The following is a 23,379-nucleotide window of genomic DNA, read 5'->3' on the forward strand; positions in this document are numbered from 1 at the left end:
TATTCCTATTACCCAATAAATACATAAAATCTATAAATAACAGTTTTATCCGTTGTCGCTTTATATGAAAATTCTAAAATCGGGAAAAATCGACAATTTTTCAATGGAATCGAATTTTAAAATAATAGTACATTCCAAAGACAAACTTCGTAAGGACCTTTAAAAATTTGCCGCAAAAAATCAGTGAACCAGTTGAAGATTCTTTTTCTTTTTTCTATATTAAGTGTACATTTTTTATTGATTTGAATTATGAATGAATAATATTAAAAATGAAATGAGGGCGCAATACGATGTTAAATGCTTTCTACTCCAGGACCTACATCGTGCTTCAACTGGAAGATGCAAGCGCATTTAAACAAACAAAAATGACCGAAAAAGCTTTATGGGATTAATTTCAAAAAGTGGACCTGCTTTTTTCATATGACAATAAATTGTCAAATGAGAACACAAAATGCAAAATACATTGGGACTGCAATCAGTCAAATACCGACTATAAAGGACGTAAAATAGAAATTCTTCCTAAATATTCAATATATCTTTAATCGCTTTGGCAGGTCATGATGTGGGTCATAACCCCCGATAACGGAACAAGGGGAAGAAAACCTCTTCTTATAAAATTTTTATTTTTCGGAAAAGGGCGTATCTTAGTCTTGAGGCTACCTGGGGTAAAAAACCCTCGGGTAGAAAATCATCTTACAGATAATTATCCACATATGCATTTATTTAAATTTAGTCCCCACATTAGTATACCCCAAGGAAAGAAAATTTGGTATTCTATTGAATTTGTAACCCCCAAGAGAATATTGGTTGGGCACGTAGATTTGGGATGTACGTCTATATGAAATAAACTCCGAAATGTCAATCTGGGACTCATTCAGTCGGAAATTGTGGCAGAAACATGAAAAAAATACGAAATTATAAAGTAACTTTATTGGATCTCCACCGCATAATTTAAATGACAAAAAATTAATGCCCATCTTACGGGCTATTCTATTTTTTTTTTTTGGATATTCTGATAACATTCTGCGTTCAAGTATGAGGTGGACAAAACTAAATACCACGCACTATGGGATTTTAAACGTTGGAAATACAAATTTCAAATTATAGCTCATTTGAATGCTTTTTACAATACCAAAAATTGAGCTGAATTTTCACATGGGGCTATTATAGATGTTCTTTATCATATCGGTATTTAACACTCAAGCTTAAAGCCCATAGCTGAAAAATAAGATCAGGCTATTCAAAATATCTAAAACCGACGGTAATTATAATTTTTGCCGTAAATATTAATTTATATTTAGTCATGGAGTCATTACTCATAATCAACTTATTACTTATAATCAAAATTGTGCCGCCTACATAAGTCAGATCTGTGATTTATTATGCTTTAAAGACTAAAAGTACGGGCCGGCAACGCGGACCGGGCCAGCTTTTTTGACATTTCATTTGACATTTCTTTCCAAATTGTCTTTCAAATTTTGTATAGGCCTTTGTATAACGAATATATATTTTTTGTGTTTTCTTTTAAGATTTATTTGTAAGATTTTCCCAAATTCGATGTGAGCTTTAACCCTGTCCCGGACATTCATCGGGCATAGCCTTTTTAATTTTGTTTATAACTATAAAATGCAACATATTTTTAAATATGGAAATTTTCAAGAAGAAAAATATATACATTGTGGCTATAGCCCCCCAGTTCAAACCATTTTAAAATATTGCATACCAAATACTAACCTGGCTCAACCTAGATTCTAAAAACTACAAATGCGTTTATTTGCAAATATGCTTAAATATTTAGTTAAATCCAAATTGTATACCACTGTTACCCTGTCATATGGCGGTGTATTAGACAATACTTACTGCAAGTGTAAACGACTTTCAAATGCATCGGTATATCATTTTTGCATGGTCTTCCGAATGTACCAGCATCCGCTGTCACTGAACAACGACGTCGTCCGTGGCAAATTTGCATAACCGTCTCCGTGGCATAAGACACCAGGCAAGCTGCGGGCAAAAGTAATAAGGAAAGTGAGAGAGAAAGAGAAAAAATAAGGAGCAAGCCACATGATTAAGTTTCATCATCTAAAGTGTATAACGTATTTGAACATTGCATTGCACATTACTCTCTGCTTGGCAGGCAGTAAGACATCTCGTTGTTCACATTTTGCAAATGCAAATAGACGCACACACTAACAAACACGCAATTACGGGTTGACAGGGCGAAATGGCAGCCCTAATTGAATCTCACAAACAAACACATCTAGCTATTGCTAATACTCACTCTGTTTACCAGTCGTATCCGGCGTAGTCTGCGTCTGGGACGACTGTGGGCTGCTGCTGCTGCTGTTGTGCGGACATTGTACACTTTCACGCTCTATGTAGCCAAACGAGGCGCTATAGATGGCTATTCTGGAGTAGGGATTACACACAAGTGGCATATTGTCGTTTTCACATGCCACTTTGGATCGAAACTCGTCTGCAAGAAGGAGAGAAAAATTCGTTAGGTTAGCTTCTCTAGAATGCTGCGTAGAAGGTATTTGTTGTAATGGCCCTTTCACACTATTCCCGTCGTGGACCACCCTCTTAATGGGAAAATGTATCAAATGTCATAAAGTTTAATTTAATCGCCATTGCAGATTATGTCATGGCCCTTCTCACTGTTCACAGTGCTAGCAGCCGGATGCCGGAGTTTTTTTTTTGCGAAATATTTGGAGACATCATCTGGCACTTAGCTTCCACGGACACTGAGCATGGTGAGTCCTTGAGCGAAGACAGTGAACGTTAACATGTTTATCTGGAAATAAGATTTTCCAATTTCCGTTTACTTTCGCTTGGATTTGAACAATTAAATAAAAATTGTCAACTGAATTTTACAGTGAAGTGGCAATGCTCCGTGAAGCATTTCCGCTTTCCTTGCTTCGTTCCAATTGAATGTGGTGACAATGCCTATTTCATTGTTATCAGCTCCTCGGTCTCGCTGAGCTGTGATTCCGTAACGAAATCTAATTGCAATCAAGTTGGAGAACAACAGCAATGAATCGGTACATTTGATTACACAAAATGGCCACCGTGGGATAATTTGTTTGTGGTAGACAAAGTTTCGGTTTATTCTATCTAAGCAGATATGTAACTTCATTATGAGAAGATATTGGCTCATAAATTGATTTAACCACAAATTGAAAGAATTTGTCCCAGCGCAGGAAAATTCCCACACATAGAAAATTGTCAATTCAGTGTGTGTATTGAATTGAAATGAATGAAGCAAAGCTAAATCTAAAGGAAAAAAATTAAAGTAATATTGTTGAATTTGTATGTTTTTGTTTATTTAGAAATTCAAAAGGAAATGGAATTAATTTAAGTCGCCCAAGGGAATATTACTTATGTTTGACGCGCCACCACACCACCACACAGCAAAAGGTTTGCACAAGGTGGTGCAATCATGAGTTAAAGTGATTTAGGTCCACATCATTTTCGTAAACAAAGCCATGATTTTTACAAAGACATGTTACTGCTAGGTTGCAGTCCTTTACTCTTTTCGACAATATGAAGTAGAAAAATTACCGCCGTTTTTTTAATTTTTTAAAACCTTACCGGGCTGTTGAAAAAATACATATGTAGCCTTATTTTTTAAAAGGGGGTCACATCCCCGAAAATTTAGTTTTGACTAAAGCGAATGAAATTTGAATTCCCGAATTGAAAATATTAAATTAAACATGCAGTATTCCCCCATTGGCTTCACTTCATGTCACTCTCTATTACACAGCGGAGTAATTTTTAAAACGTAATAGACAGCTTTGGAATATTTACTGACACTAAAAGAGATTGATTTTCACCAAAGTCGGCATATCAAAAAGCTGGAAATGCCTAATACTATTCCGAGATGAAATTATGATATTCGTAACGATTATCAAATAGGGTAAGTGTGCCTAAGTTCGGCATGTCCCAGTAGTCGGCACTTTTTATTTTTAAGCCCAAATAAATGAAACTATTATAACTAAATGTATTTTGCTTACTTCAAATATATTGTCAGCTATCTTTGTATACAATTTCGGTAAGAAAAGATGAATTATTCTAATAAAAATTAAATTTTTGTCTGTGAATATCCTCAACAATCCATATTCTTAAGAAAAGTACAATAAAGACGTCGAATCAGTTTAACTAAACAAAAATATTATATTTTAATGAATTAATTTATTATTATTATTAATTATTCTTACAAAAAAATTGGTATGCCGACTGTTGGAACATGCCATACCGACAATTGGCAAGTGGTGCCGACTACTGGCAAAAAAGCATTGTTTTAATAAAACTACAAATTTATGAAATTTAATAAACAATTATTAAAACTTTATTTATTATTGCAAAAACTATACAAAATTTCGAATCTGAATACATTAACTTTGTAATAATTGAAAAGTTCCACTCAGAATGGTGAGCGATTAAAAACGCGAAAATCCTAAAAGTGCCGACTACTGGTACACTTACCCTATTGCGAATCTGTAAGTTCCGTTTTGAAAAACTAAAGTCCCTCTATTGGGGTGTTCTATTTAATTGAGGGTATAATGAACAATTTCGAAGAGTTTTACAAATTTCCAATTTTTTATAAGTTCTGTCAATTTGGCTTGCGATCCAAAATAATATACACCCAAAAGCATTAGACCATAGTTGTGAACTCAACTATTTATAACCTACACCACAAGGTGGTAAGGGTATTATGACTTGGTGCATTTGTTTTTAACAGGCAAAAGGAAACGAGAAAGCCCATAGTTCCTTTTAATGGTCTGCATAGAATCACATTCTGAGTCGATTTATGCATGTCCTTCCGTCTGTCCATGTATTTTTGTAAATAAAGTACAGGTCGCATTTATAGCTCAATCCAGATGAAATTTTGCACAACTAATTTGTTTGGCTTAAGGACGAAACCTATTGAAATTGGAGAAAAAATCGGTCAAAATTTAGATATAGCTCCCATATATGTCTTCGTCCGATTTGCTTTTTATTGTGCACCAAACTTGTAATATCAGCTCAAATAGTATGGAATTTTGCACATAAGACCAGATTGAGCCTAAAAAAAAATATTCCAAATTTGATATCAATCGGCTCAGATATAGCTATAGGTCCCACATATATTGCTCATACGATTTGTTATATTTGTCCTCCGCAGCCGTAATATACATTCTGTAACAACGACATTTAGGGAAATATAACAAATACAACTCAGAAATATCCTTGCTAAATTTTATCGAGATCGGTTCAGGTTTGGATATAGCTCCCATATATATCTTCGTTCGATTTGCCTTTTAATGTGCACCAAACGTGAAATATTGGAATGGAATTTGACACTTTCGACCGAATTGAGTCTGGAAATCGGTTTAGATATAGCTATAGCTTATCTAAATTCATTTGTTGAATTTTCCCTGCACAGCCGTAATATGGAATCCGTAGTAACGATATTCGGGGATATATGTGAAATACAGCTCAGAAATACTTAGCCAAACCTTTCAAGTTAATTGTGCACCAAATGGGTAATACAAGCCTGAATTAAAAAGGCACAAATGCCTTGTAGAAACCGACTCAGTGGATGATATTCCTCTCATATATTAGTTCCTTCGGCCTTTATAATCACAGTTGGTATGATTTAATTCTCAGAAATTCCCCATAAAAGCTTTAATTTGTTATGTGAAGCTCTGCTAAATATATAAAGTGGTGTAGGGTATCATAAAGCCGACCCGACCGACTTTAAGACTTTCTTTACAGTTTTTTAATATAATCCTTCTCGAAGTGATAGCATAGCAATGTTATTTGGTATAAAAGATTAAAATGTCTCTGTCAAATTTGGTAAAAATTGATTCAGAATTGAAATCAAACTGTAAAGTCAAATGTTGATAGGTGGTATGGTCTACTTCAAAAAAATTTGTTACGAGAGCTCTACTAAATATGCATAGTGGTGTGGGGTATCATATAGTTGGCTTCGCACGAGTTTTGACATTTCATACTGGTTTTCATTTTTAGTCCGCCCTAGTGTCAAAAATCGTTATTTCGATGAGACACATTTTGAACACACCAATTGATGAGTTCCACCAGTACCCAAAACTATAATTTTTTATCTATTTTTCCACATAACGGAATAAATGTAGTTAATCTATGTATGTAGGTCATTGTAATAAGTAACGAAAACAACATTGTGTTTGGAAATGCAAACCATCATTGGAAACATGTTAATTCAGTATTGTGTTTGAAGGGACCACCTACTATGAGAATGCGATTTCATAATGAAACTGTTCCAAAAATTAAATTTAGAACATTTGTTTTACTATTTTAAATCCAAATATTTGCTGGCTTCAAAACGAATATATACAGAAACAATCACAAATCTCGTATTTATTGCAAAACAACAACTGGTAGAAGATTTATTTCACGCTATTGTGGATTATAGTAGCAAAAGTATGACAAAATGGAATGCGTGCCAAACCTCGTCCCCAGTAGCCAGTTCTTGGAATGTTTAGTCAGATAAGTAGGACAATGTAAAAAAGAAAATAAAAACAGCAGAATCATCCTTTTAGTTTCCTTGATAAATATCACCACAGTTTTTTATGGATTTCTCTGTATTATTTATGTGTTTTCGTTTATTTCAAAACATATTAAACTTGTATTTCTATTTGGCTTTTTTGCAAATAAAAAGAATTGTTTTATAAATTTGACACTTAATTTAAGAAACGCCAAATTGCGAAAGACCGTTTTTATTTAGTATTATTAACCCATGCTTATAACAAATTTCATTTGTCATTTGCTATAAGGAGGATTTAGAATAAAATAGTTTTGGGACTCATTTGGAAATTCTGTTTTTTGAATAAAATTTTATTAGAAGAATTAAAAAGTGTTAGACATCCTGCGTTTGATGACAAAGTTTTACGACTACGTTCTTGATGCCAAAGAGTTTAGGATTGAAAAAAGTACTCAAATGTAGTCTCAGTAATACCACGAAAAATTTTATGAAGAATTTGTAATTGGTTTCCAATTTTTCAACGTAGAATGAAAAGACGGAAGAAAACGATAAATTTGCTCAGTTCCGGAATCTGCAAAGATCACCTCCTTTTGCAGTTTTATCGATATCATAATCGAAAAATCCTTTAACGTAGTGAAAATTGTTACTTTCTTGCAGTTTCTGGAACAGATCAATTGTTTATAAGTTGGCCATACCCCAACTAGGTTTCGGAGTCGATCATATTGAAAGGTCAAAAAGAGGTCGACACCACAGCCCTGCCTTGTACCAAAAAGTTGCTATTATTGTTATACCCCATAACACCATGTGTTGGGGGTATTACAAGTTTTATTGGGCCAAAAATTATGTAACACCTCGAAATATTGGTTCCCGACATAGGATGCTATGGATATATATATATATGGATCTTCCTATCTCACCGAGCTGAGTCGACCTAGCTATGCATGTCCGTCCGTCCGTAAGTCCGTCTATCTATGTTAATTTGTAATTAAGCTACAGGTCGCAACTATAGCCCCATCCTCCGATTGTTTTTGGAGATAATCGCAAAATATTTATTTACATCTTTAATTCTGCCGAAACCAGAAACACAGGAAGAGGACACATTTGACCATTATATTGACGCCTGTATCCATAATATCGGATATTAAACAAATTAGGTACAATATACATGTAAAAGAAATTGAGGAATTGAGTTATTTCGTTTATAAGTCAAGGACCGCTGGGCTGATTTTGACAATCCGAACTGGCCACTTGCCAGAAGAAGATAAAATCTAAGAAAATATCATGGGAAAAAATATGTCATATTTTTTCAATTTGACTTACAATCTTGAATTGCATAATTTGTAAAGTTATTTTTTTACACTCTAAAACACCTTGTGCTAAAGGTATTTGTTCGTCATTTCGTCAAAACACAAATGTAACATTTGTGCGGGACTGAATAGCATTATTTCGAAAATGAAATCTGACAAAATGGATTTGGATCTAAGAGGACTTTTAACATTTGCTTACTTGTTATTATTATTATTAGCACTATTATTAAAATAAATACTATTGTGGTTATTTTATTATTATATTTTGTTGAAAGACTTGAAATAAAGCTAACATTTTTTTGGATTATGAATTTTGTACATCACAGTTTTTTTTCACATTTCTCTTAATCTTTATTATTATGTCATTATAATCTAAACGACATCATACGCATCCTGACAAAAATATTATTTTAACGACCGATTTGGAAACAACAACAACAATACATAACAGATACAAGAATTTTTATGTAGTTTTTCGTTTCCATTTCTGAACTCTTTATTCCTCCTTGGGGTAGACAGAATAATTGTCCTCTAAAGAGGGAGGATTGCATTGGTGTGCGTACGAATAATGTAGCTATTAGCCACATACATACATATATTATCGCTTTTGTTTCCTCAAGATGCTTTTGAGTTATGTTACAGACAATGTTGTCAATGCAATGAAAAAATTTCAAAAAATGGTATTTCTTAAAATATTATGAGAACAATTATTGCTCTATGTGTATCCATATTAAAGATTTTTTATCCTCAGGCGACGAAGGACCTTGTTGTTTCATTAACGACCCGGGCAAAAGGAATTCAAAAAAAAAAAAAAAAAACAATCTGTTTTAAAGGTTAACTTTTGTAAAGGGAACCAAATATACATCCATTTACAAACTGTGGTCATTGTGGACAATCTTTTCAACTTTTACACCTTTTCGCGCATAAAGATAAACCGCATTTTATAATGAACGTATAATTAAGATAGTCCGAACAACTTAAGACACCATGCCCCGCTTCAGTTTATCAATGATTGCCACCTTTTGTGGAATAAAATTACAGCTTCTTTTTGCCCCATTATTGCCGTTTGCGGTATACCATTACCATCCTCTCCCTTTTGCCAAAGAAAATGTGGAGAAACCCAAAAAAAGGTCACTAAACTAGAGCGTTGAAGACGGCACGAGAGCAGCCAAACGGATAAAATCGAGCAGAGTGCAGTTAATTACATTGGATTTAGAGTGTTTAGATAAGCACTCGCAAGAACTTCTGTAGTGGAGAAAATGTAGTAGCTAGCCATTCGCGTGGCTCCATTCAACGGTCATAATTGTATCTTTTGTGAATGGCCCAGATGGTGGGGGCAGTGTCATTTTTTCGCGGTATATAATAGATGTGAAATCTTGTTAGAAAAAATTGCTTTTCATTTCTTAGTGGACATAGAAGAGGGGTGTCTTAATTGCGGTATTTATTTATTCGATAGGATTTCAAAACGCCACAGTGATTTAGAGCTCATACAGTTACTTAACTTCCAAGTAATTAAAGCCGTCTATTTTCTAAGAAGTGCAAACTCCTCTCTTTAAAGCACGATTAATCATGGAAATCTTAGCAAATTAAATATTTTACAATTTAATTTATATCTTTGCAACCATGGTAGAAAATGCCACAAGCTTTTTCTCTCGGTCATCTAGATGCATAAATATTTTAATATCGAGAACTGGAATTGATTTAATATATTCATATTTTACAAGAGTAAGTGTTGCTGTCGCAATTTTTTATAGCTAATGGCAAAAGATGATATATTTTCTTAGAGGTTGGTGGTATTTATATTTCTGTTTTAACTTAATGTTAGTTTTCTGGACCCTACACCACACAGTGGTAAGGGATTTGCTTAAAAAAGGCGGGGAAATAGTCATAAAAATCGGCACAGTTTATTTGATTGACCTAATGACAACTCACATGCAATTGACGACTGTCCATTTAGGTTTCGATATTGCATGCATGCATAATTTAATATTTCTATTTTATTTCAAATTTAAAAAGTACTAAAGTCGCAATAACCATAATTCGATTTGTGCCCTTTCCCACTGGTTAAAAAAGTAGAATATTAGCAGTTTAGAGTTACAAAAAAATCCATACCAAAATTATTGAACGTTGGACCATTTTTGACTTTCTATTCTTACTCATAGTAAATTGAGCTCATGCTATATTGGAATATACCGCTTACCATGGCGCAGGAATAAAGGTACACCCTCCAACACATAAAGTAGGAAGGGTATATTAAGTTTGTCAGTATATATATTCTTGATCAGCATGAGATTGTTCTTTTTGTCATATTTTCGAACAGAATTTGCTGTAAATTGGTAGTTTGTGTTTCCTATATGTAGAAAACATCCTTGCAAAGATATGAATAGATATAGATCCAAGTTTAGTTATGTTACCCTGTACCCACTCTATTCGATATTTTGATAATTTGTTTCACACTTCCCACTGGATTTGCTTCAAATTTAGTATTTGGATTTCGTAAATGATACCACGTCTTCTTATAATCAATAGCAGTTATTTTTAAATGTTTTCTTATACTTCCTCTATTCAGCCAAAATATAAACCCAATTTTTTTTTAAATATGAAACAATTAACGTTTGTTTTCAAATTCATTAAAAGCTATATTATAGATTGTAAAACTATAGATATTATAGATTGTAAACGAAATAAATATCTTACAAATTTCCTGATTATTTTATTTGACTTGAAGGTCTTAGCATCCTTTTGTCAACCGAAACTACTACAATTTTATATTTCAAAATTTATGCAAATATGTTCCGTACAAGTAACTGGGACATACATATTCACTTATTCTACTTAAAAGAGCATGACTCCTAAAATATCACGTTAATTTTTCATCCCAAACTTTGACTTTACAAATGATAATAACTTCTGAGTTTTGCCTTGTTAAGGCGAAGATCATATGTTTTATGATTTAAGTGTTTGTTTTCTCTTTCGAGACGAGCTTAATGATCTGAAATTTGCAGTGAAAAGGAAAGCCAGATAGACACTATCACACACTCACCACTATGCGACGCGTTTCGCCGTTGGTTAAGCGGCTCATCAGGCATATTTGATGTGGATGATGGCTTACAAGGGCCGTTCTCTGGAAAGTAGTATATATTTCGAACTTATTGCAAATTAGCATATGCGAATTATACACTAGAAACTCTCCAGGTTCGACTCAAGTTCTATTGGCAGATCTTTTTCACAGCAACGTTTGGTTTTTGTAGTGATGGATTTTTTGTCCACAACAACTACATTGCTTCCAATGCATACACTTGTTTTAGTGCTGCTTTAGGAAGACGGGTTAATGGCTCTGAACGTAGAGACGGCAACTTCTAGTTGGCTGCACACAGAGGTCCGCGGTTCAAATCCCACAGCCAGGCTCGGCTGAATTTTTGAGTTTTGCCTTGTTAAGGCGAAGATCATATGTTTTATGATTTAAGTGTTTGTTTTCTCTTTCGAGACGAGCTTAATGATCTGAAATTTGCAGTGAAAAGGAAAGCCAGATAGACACTATCACACACTCACCACTATGCGACGCGACACTACAAAAACAAAACGTTGCTGTGAAAAAGATCTGCCAATAGAACTTGAGTCGAACCTGGAGAGTTTCTAGTGTATAAATCGCATATGCTAATTTGCAATAAGTTCGAAATATATACTACTTTCCAGAGAACGACCCTTGTAAGCCATCATCCACATCAAATATGCCTGATGAGCCGCTTAACCAACGGCGAAACGCGTCGCATAGTGGTGAGTGTGTGATAGTGTCTATCTGGCTTTCCTTTTCACTGCAAATTTCAGATCATTAAGCTCGTCTCGAAAGAGAAAACAAACACTTAGATAATAACTTCTGTTGAAAGGCCATTCTGGATTGCAAAAATATTGTAAACACACGCGATGTTGGCCATAGTGTTTGAAGTAGAGACAGATTTGAAACAAGTTTTCTGCCGAAAAGATTACACAAATATGTATACACATATGCAAGGGAAATATTCCCCGTATCCTAATCATAATCACATATTCCAATCGACCGGACTATAAAGGGGTACACAGCTCAGGACTAGCGATTTCGAAAGAAATGACTTTAATTAGCGCATGTATAACTCTAATATTGATTAAATCCAAGAGCTCTTATTTATTCAGGTTCGCTTCTACATTCGCTTTAAATATTATTTCTTATTCGCATTTCTCTTAACAAGTTCATCCCTAGTGTACATACACACAGTACATTTTTTATGAACCTTACGGTTTAGCGTTTTTCCTCTGCAGATAGAGTACCTTTACCAATAGCACATTCACTGCTCCATGAACTTTTAAAAGGATACAAAAAATAATGATAAAAAAACGAAAACGAAAACAAAAACAGACAGTCGAACATAGTTACTGTCGCTGTCCTGTTCACGCTAGAGTGCACCGAGTTGAAGCAATGAAATGTTACTAATTAGAGGTTATTGCTCTATTATTGAACCATGCTCGAAACATCCCCGACTGCTAAAATGACTTGAATTGTCGAAAAGATGTTTTTGGAATGAATCTCAAAATTTAGTCCTTTTTCAATGACGGTTCAAAGTAGTGAGGCAGTCAGTCCGATGCCATAAAGGATTTCCATAAAGGCAATATTTCTTAATTAAATTGTAATCTTATACAACAAAGCTACAGATGTGAATTGAATGTGGGGTCATTGGATGAACAAAGGACAAACTAGTAACTGGCCTTCTACTCCCACAAGGGAAGGAAATTTTTTCACTAATTTGTCGTTTCAAGTGGTGTATTCCTAACACATTCCCACAGATCTTGCTTTAATTATTTAATTAATTACAACTTTTTCTTTTCAAATACATTTCATAATTAAGAATTCTTTCGGGAACACTCAGGGGAAACATGTAGAACATGAACTGAATTTGCAAACACGACATCGAAACAGAAGATTCAGTGTGGTACAGTGGTGGAAATGAACTAACATTTGAATGTGCTGTGAAATTGTAACCTCGACTTGACGAAGTGCTAAAGTAGTTCGGTGTGAATGATAAAAATTTGGAAGACGAGTGTGCCACATTATTACCAGTTTCCCAAAAATAATGACAAATATGTACCTCGGCATTACAAGTAAGCTATAAACGGACGTATTATCCGTTAAAAATTAAAAATGTCTATTATAATACAAATAGTGAATAATGGCGGCATAGAATCAGATACTGCTATATGAGGATATTGTTATATGGGCGTTATAGGAACATTCTATATACACAATATTCTGCAACCGGAGCTAGATCCCACTACGAACAAGTTTTAGACATATCCGTTAGAAAATATGGCTTTATTAGTCAAAATTCGAATATCCGAAGTGACCGTAAAATATGGGGGGCTATATGAAATCGCCAACCGATATACCTTGTTACCAACCATATAAACTGTTGTGCCGAATTTCAATTCGATGTAATGCAAAGCTGAGTTAAATGGTCCAGCACTAGGACAAGGTAATGCTAAATCGGTTTGGCTTTTCAATGCATTTAGGCTAATTTTGGAGTTGTCCTTGTCTGTTATGGACTAGTAATTACACGCGTGTATGGAGTAGTTGTATCTTAATCTGAAATGATTCTCTTTAAACGTAACATATTATAACTTTGTGGAGAGTTATGCATTCGGATGAAACATATATATGGGAACTATAGCTAAATCCATTTGGTCAAAAATTGGCAGGCCTTACTCTAGTCGAAACTTGATCGGCGTAAATATACGTGGAAGTTATATCAAAATCAATCGTAATGTTATATATGGCATGGTATTTTATGCCCTCCACCATACATAGCATGGAGGGTATATAAAGTTAAATGGTGGAGGGTATTCAAATTTCGGCCCAGCCAAACTTACTGCCTTTTTACTTATTCATTTTGACTTACTATTTTCGAATGTACATTTGTAGTTTTTATACCCTACAACACTATGTGTTGGGGGTATTATAAGTTTGATTGGGCCAGAATTTATGTAACACCTCGAAATATTGATTTGCCATATAGGAAAGTATATATGGATCTTCCTAGCTCGCCGAGCTGAGTCGATCTAGCTATGTATGTCCGTTCGTCCGTCTGTCCGTCTGTCCATGTTAATTTGTAATCACTCTACAGGTCGCAATTATGGTCCGATTTTCACGAAATTTAGAATGTAGGTGGGGCTTGGACCAGAATAGAACCCTATTGCTTTTGGAGATGATCGCCAAATGTTTAGGGGTTGAAATGGACCAAATACTGAAAAAATGTCGGATTTTGCAGTAGCTATACAGGTCGCAATTATGGACCAATCGACGCGGAATTTCGCATGTAGCTGGAGTTTAGGGAGGGGAAGAAGCCTACCAATTTGGGTGGGCATCGGATAATATTTAGCGGGTAAGATAGACTATATCTTTTGTGTTGAAAAATTCAAAATTTTTCATTAAACCGTGAATATTTTAAATCCCGGCGAAATCACAAAGCCATCACAAGGTTACTTCTGACCTTTACATTGATGTTAACATCCAACAAATCGGATATATAGCAAAATATGTGCGATATATATGTCTATCAAAGATGATATGCTTGAAAAATCTCTTATATGTCGAGAACGGCTGAACTGATTTCGACAGTTCTCATTAATTCAGAATGGTCTCTTGGCAGGAAAGAAACAACGTCTAAAAAATCGCATGAAAATATTGATTTTGTAAAATTTTCTCATATTTTTTTCAATTTTGTCACATTTTTTGGCATATTTTCATTTTGAATTAAACATTTGGTAATATTTCTACAGCTAAAAAAAAAACTAAGTAGCTAGGATATCAGGATATCATATACAGATCGCATTTATGGCCCGATCCTTACGAAATTTTGCATAGGGATAAGATGAGGGTCAGAATAGAAGCCTACTCTTTTTGGAGATGATCGCCATATATTTAGGGGTTGAAATGGACCAAAAAGCTGCCAAATTGTCGGCAGGTCGTAATTATCGCCCGATCCTCACGCACATTTGAATGGGGGTTACTGCACATTGCAAAAGCCAAGCAGTTTCTAATGGCCATCCAAAAATATTCAATGTGTGAAATAGTTTGCCAACTTTTGTAGACAAAATACGAAAATGTCCATTCCACAGACTTTTTGGAGAATTCACAAATACAGGAAAGACGCACTTCTGACTATTTCGTTGAAGAATATAGTCAAATGTTTGTATCTCATATAGATGCGTTTCAGTCAAAAACCAATAATAAATGTTAATCTTTTGCCACTTCTGAGAGATTATAGGTCTTTGGGAAATATTGGTTCCAGATCTAGGAAGACCATTTAAGTGCAACATCTACCAATAAATTGGAAATGAGCAAATTAGTTTAAGTTGTTATTTTTCGAAAATTAGAGAACGAAACCTGATGGTTTTCTTTAATTATTTGTCACAATATCTTGTGGAATTCTGTCGAGTACTTCGCCTATATAAACTGTATGGTTTATTATAGTGTTGTAGGGTATTCAACGGTCGGCCCCGCTCGACTGTAGCCTTTGCTTACTTGTTTATATTAATATTTTCAATGCATTTAAAAGTTAAAAAAATGATAAGGAAAAGTTTAAGAAAAAACACATTAATTTTCAAGTACATTTATGTGGCTTAAAAATACCACCACTTCTTCTCCCTCTCACAACGAACCGCAGCACAACATCAAAATAACAAATAATTTATAGGTTAGCGTCTCTGGCACTTTTTATTTATAAGCAACGTTCTAAGGCTGGTGTTATTTTTTATTTATTAATTTCAGAATCTACCAAAATGTAATTTCGTTTTATTTATGAGCCGTGCATTGCATGGATTTAAAATCATTTTATAATGCCAGGCCGAAATGAATGGAAATTTAAATGAATGAATAAATAAAATAAATAAATGTTTGCCACATTTAGTTTAGACAGTTCGAATTTCTTCAAAAGAACAATGAATTGTATGCAGGCGTATTGAAGTGTTTTTTTTTTGTACGTTTGAAATTAACTTGTGGTTTTTGTTATTCGAATAACAAAAAGTTTAAAAGACGCGTGTGAAACCGGCTTTTTTGCAGCCCAATTTCTTAAGTAAGCCATAACGTTTCACATTAGAGTTTTATCTAATCTTTAGTGCCAAACTATTTTATATAAGTCCGCCCTTGGTAGAGCAAGCAAACAACGCAAGTACATTTTTTTTTTGAAAAGTGGTCATACTTATTTTACTTGCTATTTGTGGACTTACAACGTTTACTTGATTCGCTAACTATGCGTGTCAGGACTTACTGTTGAAAATATTTGAGAAACCGCTGGTCACAATTATTGCAAGGTGATATACTAAATGTACAAACATACGTATTTTTATACCCTCCCCTAATATGGAGGGTATATTATTTTTGTCATTCCGTTTTTAACACCTCGAAATATATATTTTAGACCCCACAAAGTAATATATACAGGGTGAGATAAAAAAACTGCAACAAAGTCAAATGCCAAAAAATTTCGGAAGTAGCATCACATTTTAGAATAAATTTAGATTTGTTCGAATTGGTCACCTTTGGCACGAATTATGACCTTCAGACGGCCAATGAAACCGTCACACGCTGCCCGGCTTATTTGTTACTTTACTTGATGTTGCTGTATTCTTCCATCCACTTCCTTGACGTCGGGCAACGCTACCAGTATCACGGTAACGAGCGATGGTACGAGACACAAAAGATTTATTCACATTTAAATGCTGGAGTGCTCGAATGATAGCCACTTGTGGTTTTCCAGCCAAATATAAAGAAATCACACTATTACGCTTGAATTCCATCACGAATAACTGTTTTACTGGAAAATTTCCACCTAAATGCTTTTGTACACTTGTAAACAATATAACGAGCTGTCACTGGAATAATTTTAACAGCTGCAGGACGAGTGGCTTGAAGTTGGTTGCAGCTGTTTGAAGTTGGTTGCAGTTTTTTCATCTCACCCAGTATACTTGATCAGCATAAAATATGTCGATTTAGCGGTGTCCGCCCGTCTGCGGAAATAACTCTAGCATTTGAACGAAATGAAGTAGATCGATAAAATTTTACTCAAATGTAAATAATGTCTGCTGGACATTTGGTATGGAAATGGGCCATTTAGGTCCACATTTTGGTATAGCCCCCATATAATGGTGTATCCCTATTTTCGGTATTGTGGTGATTTAAGCGACATTATTCACCGGAATTGTTTTAAATTTGGTATTTGAAGTTCGCAATGAATACAACAGCCTAAGACAGAAAATTGTCTGAACAGGTCCACGCCTGAAACTTGAAAAAATCGGTGAATAATGTAGCTAAAATCATCAATATAGGGAGGTACTATTATATGGGGGCTATACCAAAATGTGGACATGAACAGAAAATTGTCTACCTTAGGCTGCAGTATCCATTACGAACTTCAAATACCAATTTTGAAACAATTCCGGTGAAAATACCGAATATCGGGAGGAACCGTTGTATGGGCTATAAGAAGACGTGAACCTGCAGAGACAATTTTCTGCCTTAGACTTAGAACTTCAAGTAACAGATTTGAAACAATTCCGGTGAATAATGTCCCTAAAATCATCAAAATACCGAATATGGAGAGGAACCGTTATATGGGGGCTATACAAAAAAACGTGGACCTACATGGCCCATTTTCAATACCAAAAGTCCTGCAGACATAATATAAATTTAGGTAAAATTTTATCAATCTACTTCATTTCGTTCACACAGACAATTTTCTGTCATAGGCTGTAGTACCATTACGAACTTCAAATAACAAATTTGAAACAATTCCAGTGAATAATGTCGCTAAAATCACCAAAATACCGAAAATAGGGAGGTACCACTATATGCGGGCTATACCTAAACGTGGACCATGTTTCAAGATTTTAGCTGAATTTATAACCCATTCGTCTAAAATGGGTATTATACCTAACTTTGTCATTCCGTATGCAACATCCCTAAATATTCGTCAAAGACACCATAAAGTATATAAATTCATGATCAGCATTAAATTCTGAGTCGATTAGATCTAAAGTCGATGTCCGTCTGCCTGTCTGTTGAAATCACGATACAGCCCACTTTATTTGACTAAGAGCTTAAACGTTTCCAGAACAATTTGTGTTGTGTCTAGAATAGTTGGATTAAAAATGAAAATGGTATCGGTCCACGTTTTGGTACAGTCGTCATATAACGCTACCTCCCAATATTCGGTATTTTGATGATTCTTGCCACATTTTTCCACGGAATTGTCCAAAAATTCGCATTTGTAGTTCGTAATGGATTCTAGCTCCTATGGCGGAACATAGTATGTATAGGTCTACGTTCTTGTGTAGCCCTCACATAACGGTACCTCCGGATATTCAGTATTTTGAATATATATATATATTTTCCCACGGATTTGTCTAAAAATTGGTATTTGTAGTTAATAATGGGCTCTAGCTCCGTCTATAGCGTACATATAACAATACCTATTGGATAATCCTAGTCACATTTAGACATTTGGTATTTTTAAAGATTTAGATGACATTAGATGACAATCCTTGAAGTCCGTTTATAACCTTTATAACGGACTTACTACACACTCAAACTTCACTTTCATTTCGAAATATTCGTGTGAGGCCTCAGAAAGAACATTGGTCAAGCATACAATTCAAAGTCCAATTGAGTATGTCCGACCATGAATGAGTTGTAATCAAGATAGAGGCACACTTTACTTCTTTTCTCCTGATTAGATTCTCTTACGCCTAATACACACGCATAAAAGTAATAAATAAATAAAAAATCAGCAGCTTTTTTGTCGGTTCTTCTTGAGGAAACGAAGACACATCTGGTGTTACTTGCTCGGTACATTCGGCTCAGACAAGATCTGCACGCAATGTCAATAAACCGCTGCTATGCATTTTTAATTGGGACTTGTGTGTAGCAACGTCCAAGCGATGAGCGCATCGAAATAATATTGCTGTGGAAATATTCACATCTTATTGAATTCAAGTTGTCTAACACACTTACATTTTCCAGCGTATTACAAATACTAACTAATTACTTGTTACCCATAATTAATGTACAACAATGATCGTGTTCAGTCAGATTGCTAGTAATATAGCATTTGAGATTCTTGACTTCCTAGCAAAATACTGTTGCAAGTTCGAGCTTTACGCTGCTCAAAGTTCTAAATTGATTAAGCAAGAATTGAATTTAAATTTTTGTAATCATAGTTCATACTTACATGGTCGGCATTTATATGCTATCTCAACAAATTTCCGTATACCGGCACAAGGATCCCCGCTGGCCAAAGGTTTAGAGTTTGCAGAAAATTTACAATGACGTTTCTTCTGGCAGGCGTCGACAACCGTTTGCAGCAGAGCGTACTTAAAATAGAATGAGAACAAAAAATATTTAAAGAACAATGAGAAATTCAACGACATTGGGGAAAAGAGCAAACAAACGACATTAACTGCATTTGAAGCCTGACATGATTGTTTTATTGCTGACAATGAAAAACCAAAAGAGAAACGAAGATACATCCGGACATTGTGAAAGCTGGTACAAATTTGCATATTAAATAATCGAAAAAAGGAACATAAATCAATTGATTCATTTAATTATGTGCATTTTTTTATAATTGTGACTTTAATTTGTTTCATTACAATATCTGTGTGGCAAACTGCGGTTTATAATAAAGTTTCTGTACACATTTACAAATTGGAAATTGGGGAATATTCATCACAAGTATGTAAATATGCACAAATCAAGTGCAAATTGCTGTGACTAGGACCCAAAAAAGTATATAGGTCGTTGAGACGCATAAATTATGACAATAGCAAGGATGTGCTATTGAACACAAACATTTGTACCTAACACAATATCTCCTTTTTTTGTGATAGCTAGTTTCTAAAGGAAAGAATATTTGCAACAAAAGAATGCTTTGCAATTTGGGATTGAAACATTCAAAATAATCGGAAGTACAGGATGTGATAAAAAAAAACTGCAACAAAGTCAAACGCCATATTTTTTTTTAATTTTAATGAATGAAACCAAAAATGTCGGAAATAGGATCAAATTTTAGAATAAGTTTAGATTTGTTCGAATTGGTCACTTTTGGTACGAATTATGGCCTTCAAACGGTCTATGAAACAGTGAAACCCGAATGTTGCTCTGCGGTATTTTTTAGTGCTTTCCAAAATACTCCAGACACAATAGTCCAACGGATTGGTATCCGGAGATTTTGGTGGCCATTGTGCGCTGGAAATGAAGAGAGGAACCTCATTTTGTAACCATTCTTGGGTGGCGCGTGCTGAGTGCGATGGTGCTGAGTTCTGTTGGAATGTCCAACGTCTGCGGCCAAAAAAGTTTGCGTGCCCAAGGCTTTAATACACCCTCTAGAATATTTTCGAGATAATATTCGATTAATACGAGCGAAGAACGACCATCGGCTGTTATGGCGGCCCACACCATCACCATGGCCGGCGTTTGAGTTCTGGTGGCCAACCGAAGGTTCCCATTTTTATCGGACCTCTTTGGCAAAGTAATCACGATCATTTTGTTTGTTTACAAACTGCTTGACAACGAATGTTTTCTCATCGCACAAAACCAAATTCGACAGTTCACCTTTTTCGGCAAGCAAAGCAACTCCTTAGAGTCTTTTTTCTTGTATTTGCGGTGTAAGTTCTTGCACTTTTTGGATTTTGGAATCCGAATGTAATATTACGATATGTTCAGTTCACGAGCCATTTTTCGGCCACTGCGAAGCGGGTTTCGATCAATTCGCTTGTTTACTTTTCGAACCATTTCTGCTGACATTGTTGTTTTCTTCCGTCCACTTCCTTGACGTCGGGCTACGCTACCAGTATGACGGTAACAAGCGATGGTTTCCCAGTCAAATATAAAGAAATCACACTATCACGCATAAATTCCATTACGAGTAACTTTTTTCTAGAAAATTATCACCAAGATGCGTTTGTACGCTTTTAAACAATATAATGAGCTGTCACTGGAATAATTTTAACAGCTCACGGACGAGTGGCTTAGAAATGACAGCAGTTTGAAGTTGGTTGCAGTTTTTTCATCTCACCCTATATATGTGTTATATATATATATATATATATATATATATATATATATATATATATATATATATATATATATATATATATATATATATATATATATATATATATATATATATATATATATATATATATATATATATATATATATATATATTTCTTTGGACATTGTAGTTGCACATGATTTTACACATAACATTTTTCACTTCAATATTTCTTTAAAAAGGACTCCGTTAATAAAATTGGGTCCTCCTATTATGTCCTCAAAATAATCCAAATTATTTCAAAACCTAAATTCTATGCTCTGTGTCGTGGTCAAGCCAATCGAGTACTCCTCTTACCTGGTGATAAATTGTTTATTGTATTGTGTGATTTATATCTAGCCAACTCTCAATGTGGGCTCCTACCTCTTTGTCAGATTTATCTGCATATTAATATGAACCATTTGAAAGATAACAATCAATACCTCTATGTAGCATAGACTGTGGTCCGATTTCCATGTTTAATAGAAAACGCAGCCTAGCATATGTGTGAATATGCGACCATCTGAACAATGTACGGATATGGGAAAATCATTGAAATGTAATAATGTAAATCATGTAGGAATCCGAATAGTTCGACAAATCTAAGTGGCTGCAATACATGCAAACTGATCAGCTTCGGCTCCAATTTCAGTTGATGGTAAGCACCATTAGAAGGCAGCTAACGCAAATGCAACGGGGATTGGTCGTTCATGGACCAAACACAGATACAGTGTTTAAATTTACAAATTGACCATCAAGTGAACAGAGATTTTTAAAGGATACAAAAATATGAATGATATCTACCCTACACACATATATACATATACTATCTTAAGATTATGACATCATTGGCAGAATAGTGTTTTTTTTTTTTTTTTGGGCTAAATAGAAGCTGTAACCATTATTTTTTTATTGCATTCTTAAAAATGTACGTTTAAGGTTTGCGAGTCTCGTATTTTATGACACTGTACGTTTGCTTGCTGCCTTTGTAGTTACCGTGTGTGTACATACAGACATACTTAGAGCATTGCATATCTGTGCAAACATTCGTCCGTACACATATTTATGTAGCCTGGACGTGTTTGGTATGTATTTAATTTTTTCATTTCGTCCTCCATTCTCGTTCACCTCGTTCCTGATATGGCGCCAGAGTGCCCCCTTCCCCCCAACCTCCTGCACACACAGACAAAGCCTTGCTGGAAGGAACTCTTCGGAATATTGTCTACAGCATAAACATTGTTTGGCGTTACGCAGTAGGACTTTGAAAAACGAGTATTCGTATGTGTACTTGTGCGGGCTGGCCAAAGAATATGTGAATGTGTCGGTGAGGAGCTGTGGAATATGAATGGGGCATTGCACACTTATGTATGTATAATTGTGTGTTCAGGAGCTCGCTCGTACACTCATATTGGCTGAACCTACATAGTCAATATTTGAACAAAGTTTTATCTATCCACCATTGTAGCCATTGCGATGGCTGCGCTGTACTGTATGTTCTGCGAGATGGTAGAATATCTGCCGAACGAATAACAATCATCCGTTTAATAAAACGAGTCGCATCATCGGCATTGTTTATCGTTTGCTTCGATTCAGGTCTTTGCAATTTTGCACAGAACTCTTGACACACAAATGCCACATGAAGGTATTTTCAATTATGTTGCTCACCTGTAATCCGCTTACTGTACACGACTCCGGAGGCTTTACTTCGATTTGGGTCCCGCTATGAATAACGCCAGTGCTGCTACCAGCGCCAATGAGACCAGTACTTCCATCTCCCGAATTGCTACCAGTGGTTGTTAGATCTTCTTGGGATAGTGGTGGGCATAGGCTGTGGTCACTTAAATCTGTGTCAAAAGAAGATGGAAAGACAACAAAATTACACTCAGAAAATAAGATAGTTCAAAGAATCGAAGTTTGCATCACTTTGTTTGTAAAAGATGTTGACAACAGTGTTGTTTTAATTAGTCGATTGTTTATAAATATAATTAACTTGAAAGATGAACTCAAGACTATAACTAGCGGTTCCAATGGTTTCACCCACTATAGTATTCTCAAGCCAATGCAACTAGTAGTTACAGTTTAAAATGGAACATGCCAGAATCCAGATAATTTTATTTAAAAACTTTTGTTTTACAATATGGTGTAGGTTACGGAAAGTTCGACCCGACCAAACTTAATGTCTTTTACTTATTGCTTAGTAATGTAATGCAGAAAGAATGTAGCTATAATAACTACACCCTTTTCAGCAAGAAATCACATATTTCATTTGAAATTCAAAAAACAACAATTCAATTTAGAATTTATATCAAACTAGCTGGCCCGGTCCGCGTTGCCGGCCCGTATTTTTAGTCTTTAATGCATATTTTTTATAATTAATGATTCCACAGTTATTTCTAAAAATTATAATAGATGTTCACCTACCGTCGATTTTAGATATTTTGAATAACCT

General features: G+C 34.9%; 1 protein-coding gene across 3 annotated transcripts in view; it reads right to left on the reverse strand.

Annotated features, from left to right (window-relative positions):
* Nucleotides 1-23,379, reverse strand: part of LOC101895914 (protein eva-1) — a 184,316-nt gene that overhangs the window by 44,144 nt on the left and 116,793 nt on the right. For all 3 annotated transcript variants that reach the window (XM_059122791.1, XM_059122790.1, XM_059122792.1), the window contains exons 4-7: nt 22,596-22,774; nt 19,068-19,209; nt 2,282-2,476; nt 1,861-2,004 (exon numbers count right to left, since the gene is read on the reverse strand). In XM_059122791.1, coding sequence (XP_058978774.1) covers nt 1,861-2,004; nt 2,282-2,476; nt 19,068-19,209; nt 22,596-22,774 — 660 coding nt within the window. The remainder of the gene's footprint in view (nt 1-1,860; nt 2,005-2,281; nt 2,477-19,067; nt 19,210-22,595; nt 22,775-23,379) is intronic.

Source organism: Musca domestica, unplaced genomic scaffold (genome assembly GCF_030504385.1).
Source record: "Musca domestica strain aabys unplaced genomic scaffold, Musca_domestica.polishedcontigs.V.1.1 21, whole genome shotgun sequence".
Taxonomy (NCBI): Eukaryota; Metazoa; Arthropoda; class Insecta; order Diptera; family Muscidae; genus Musca; species Musca domestica.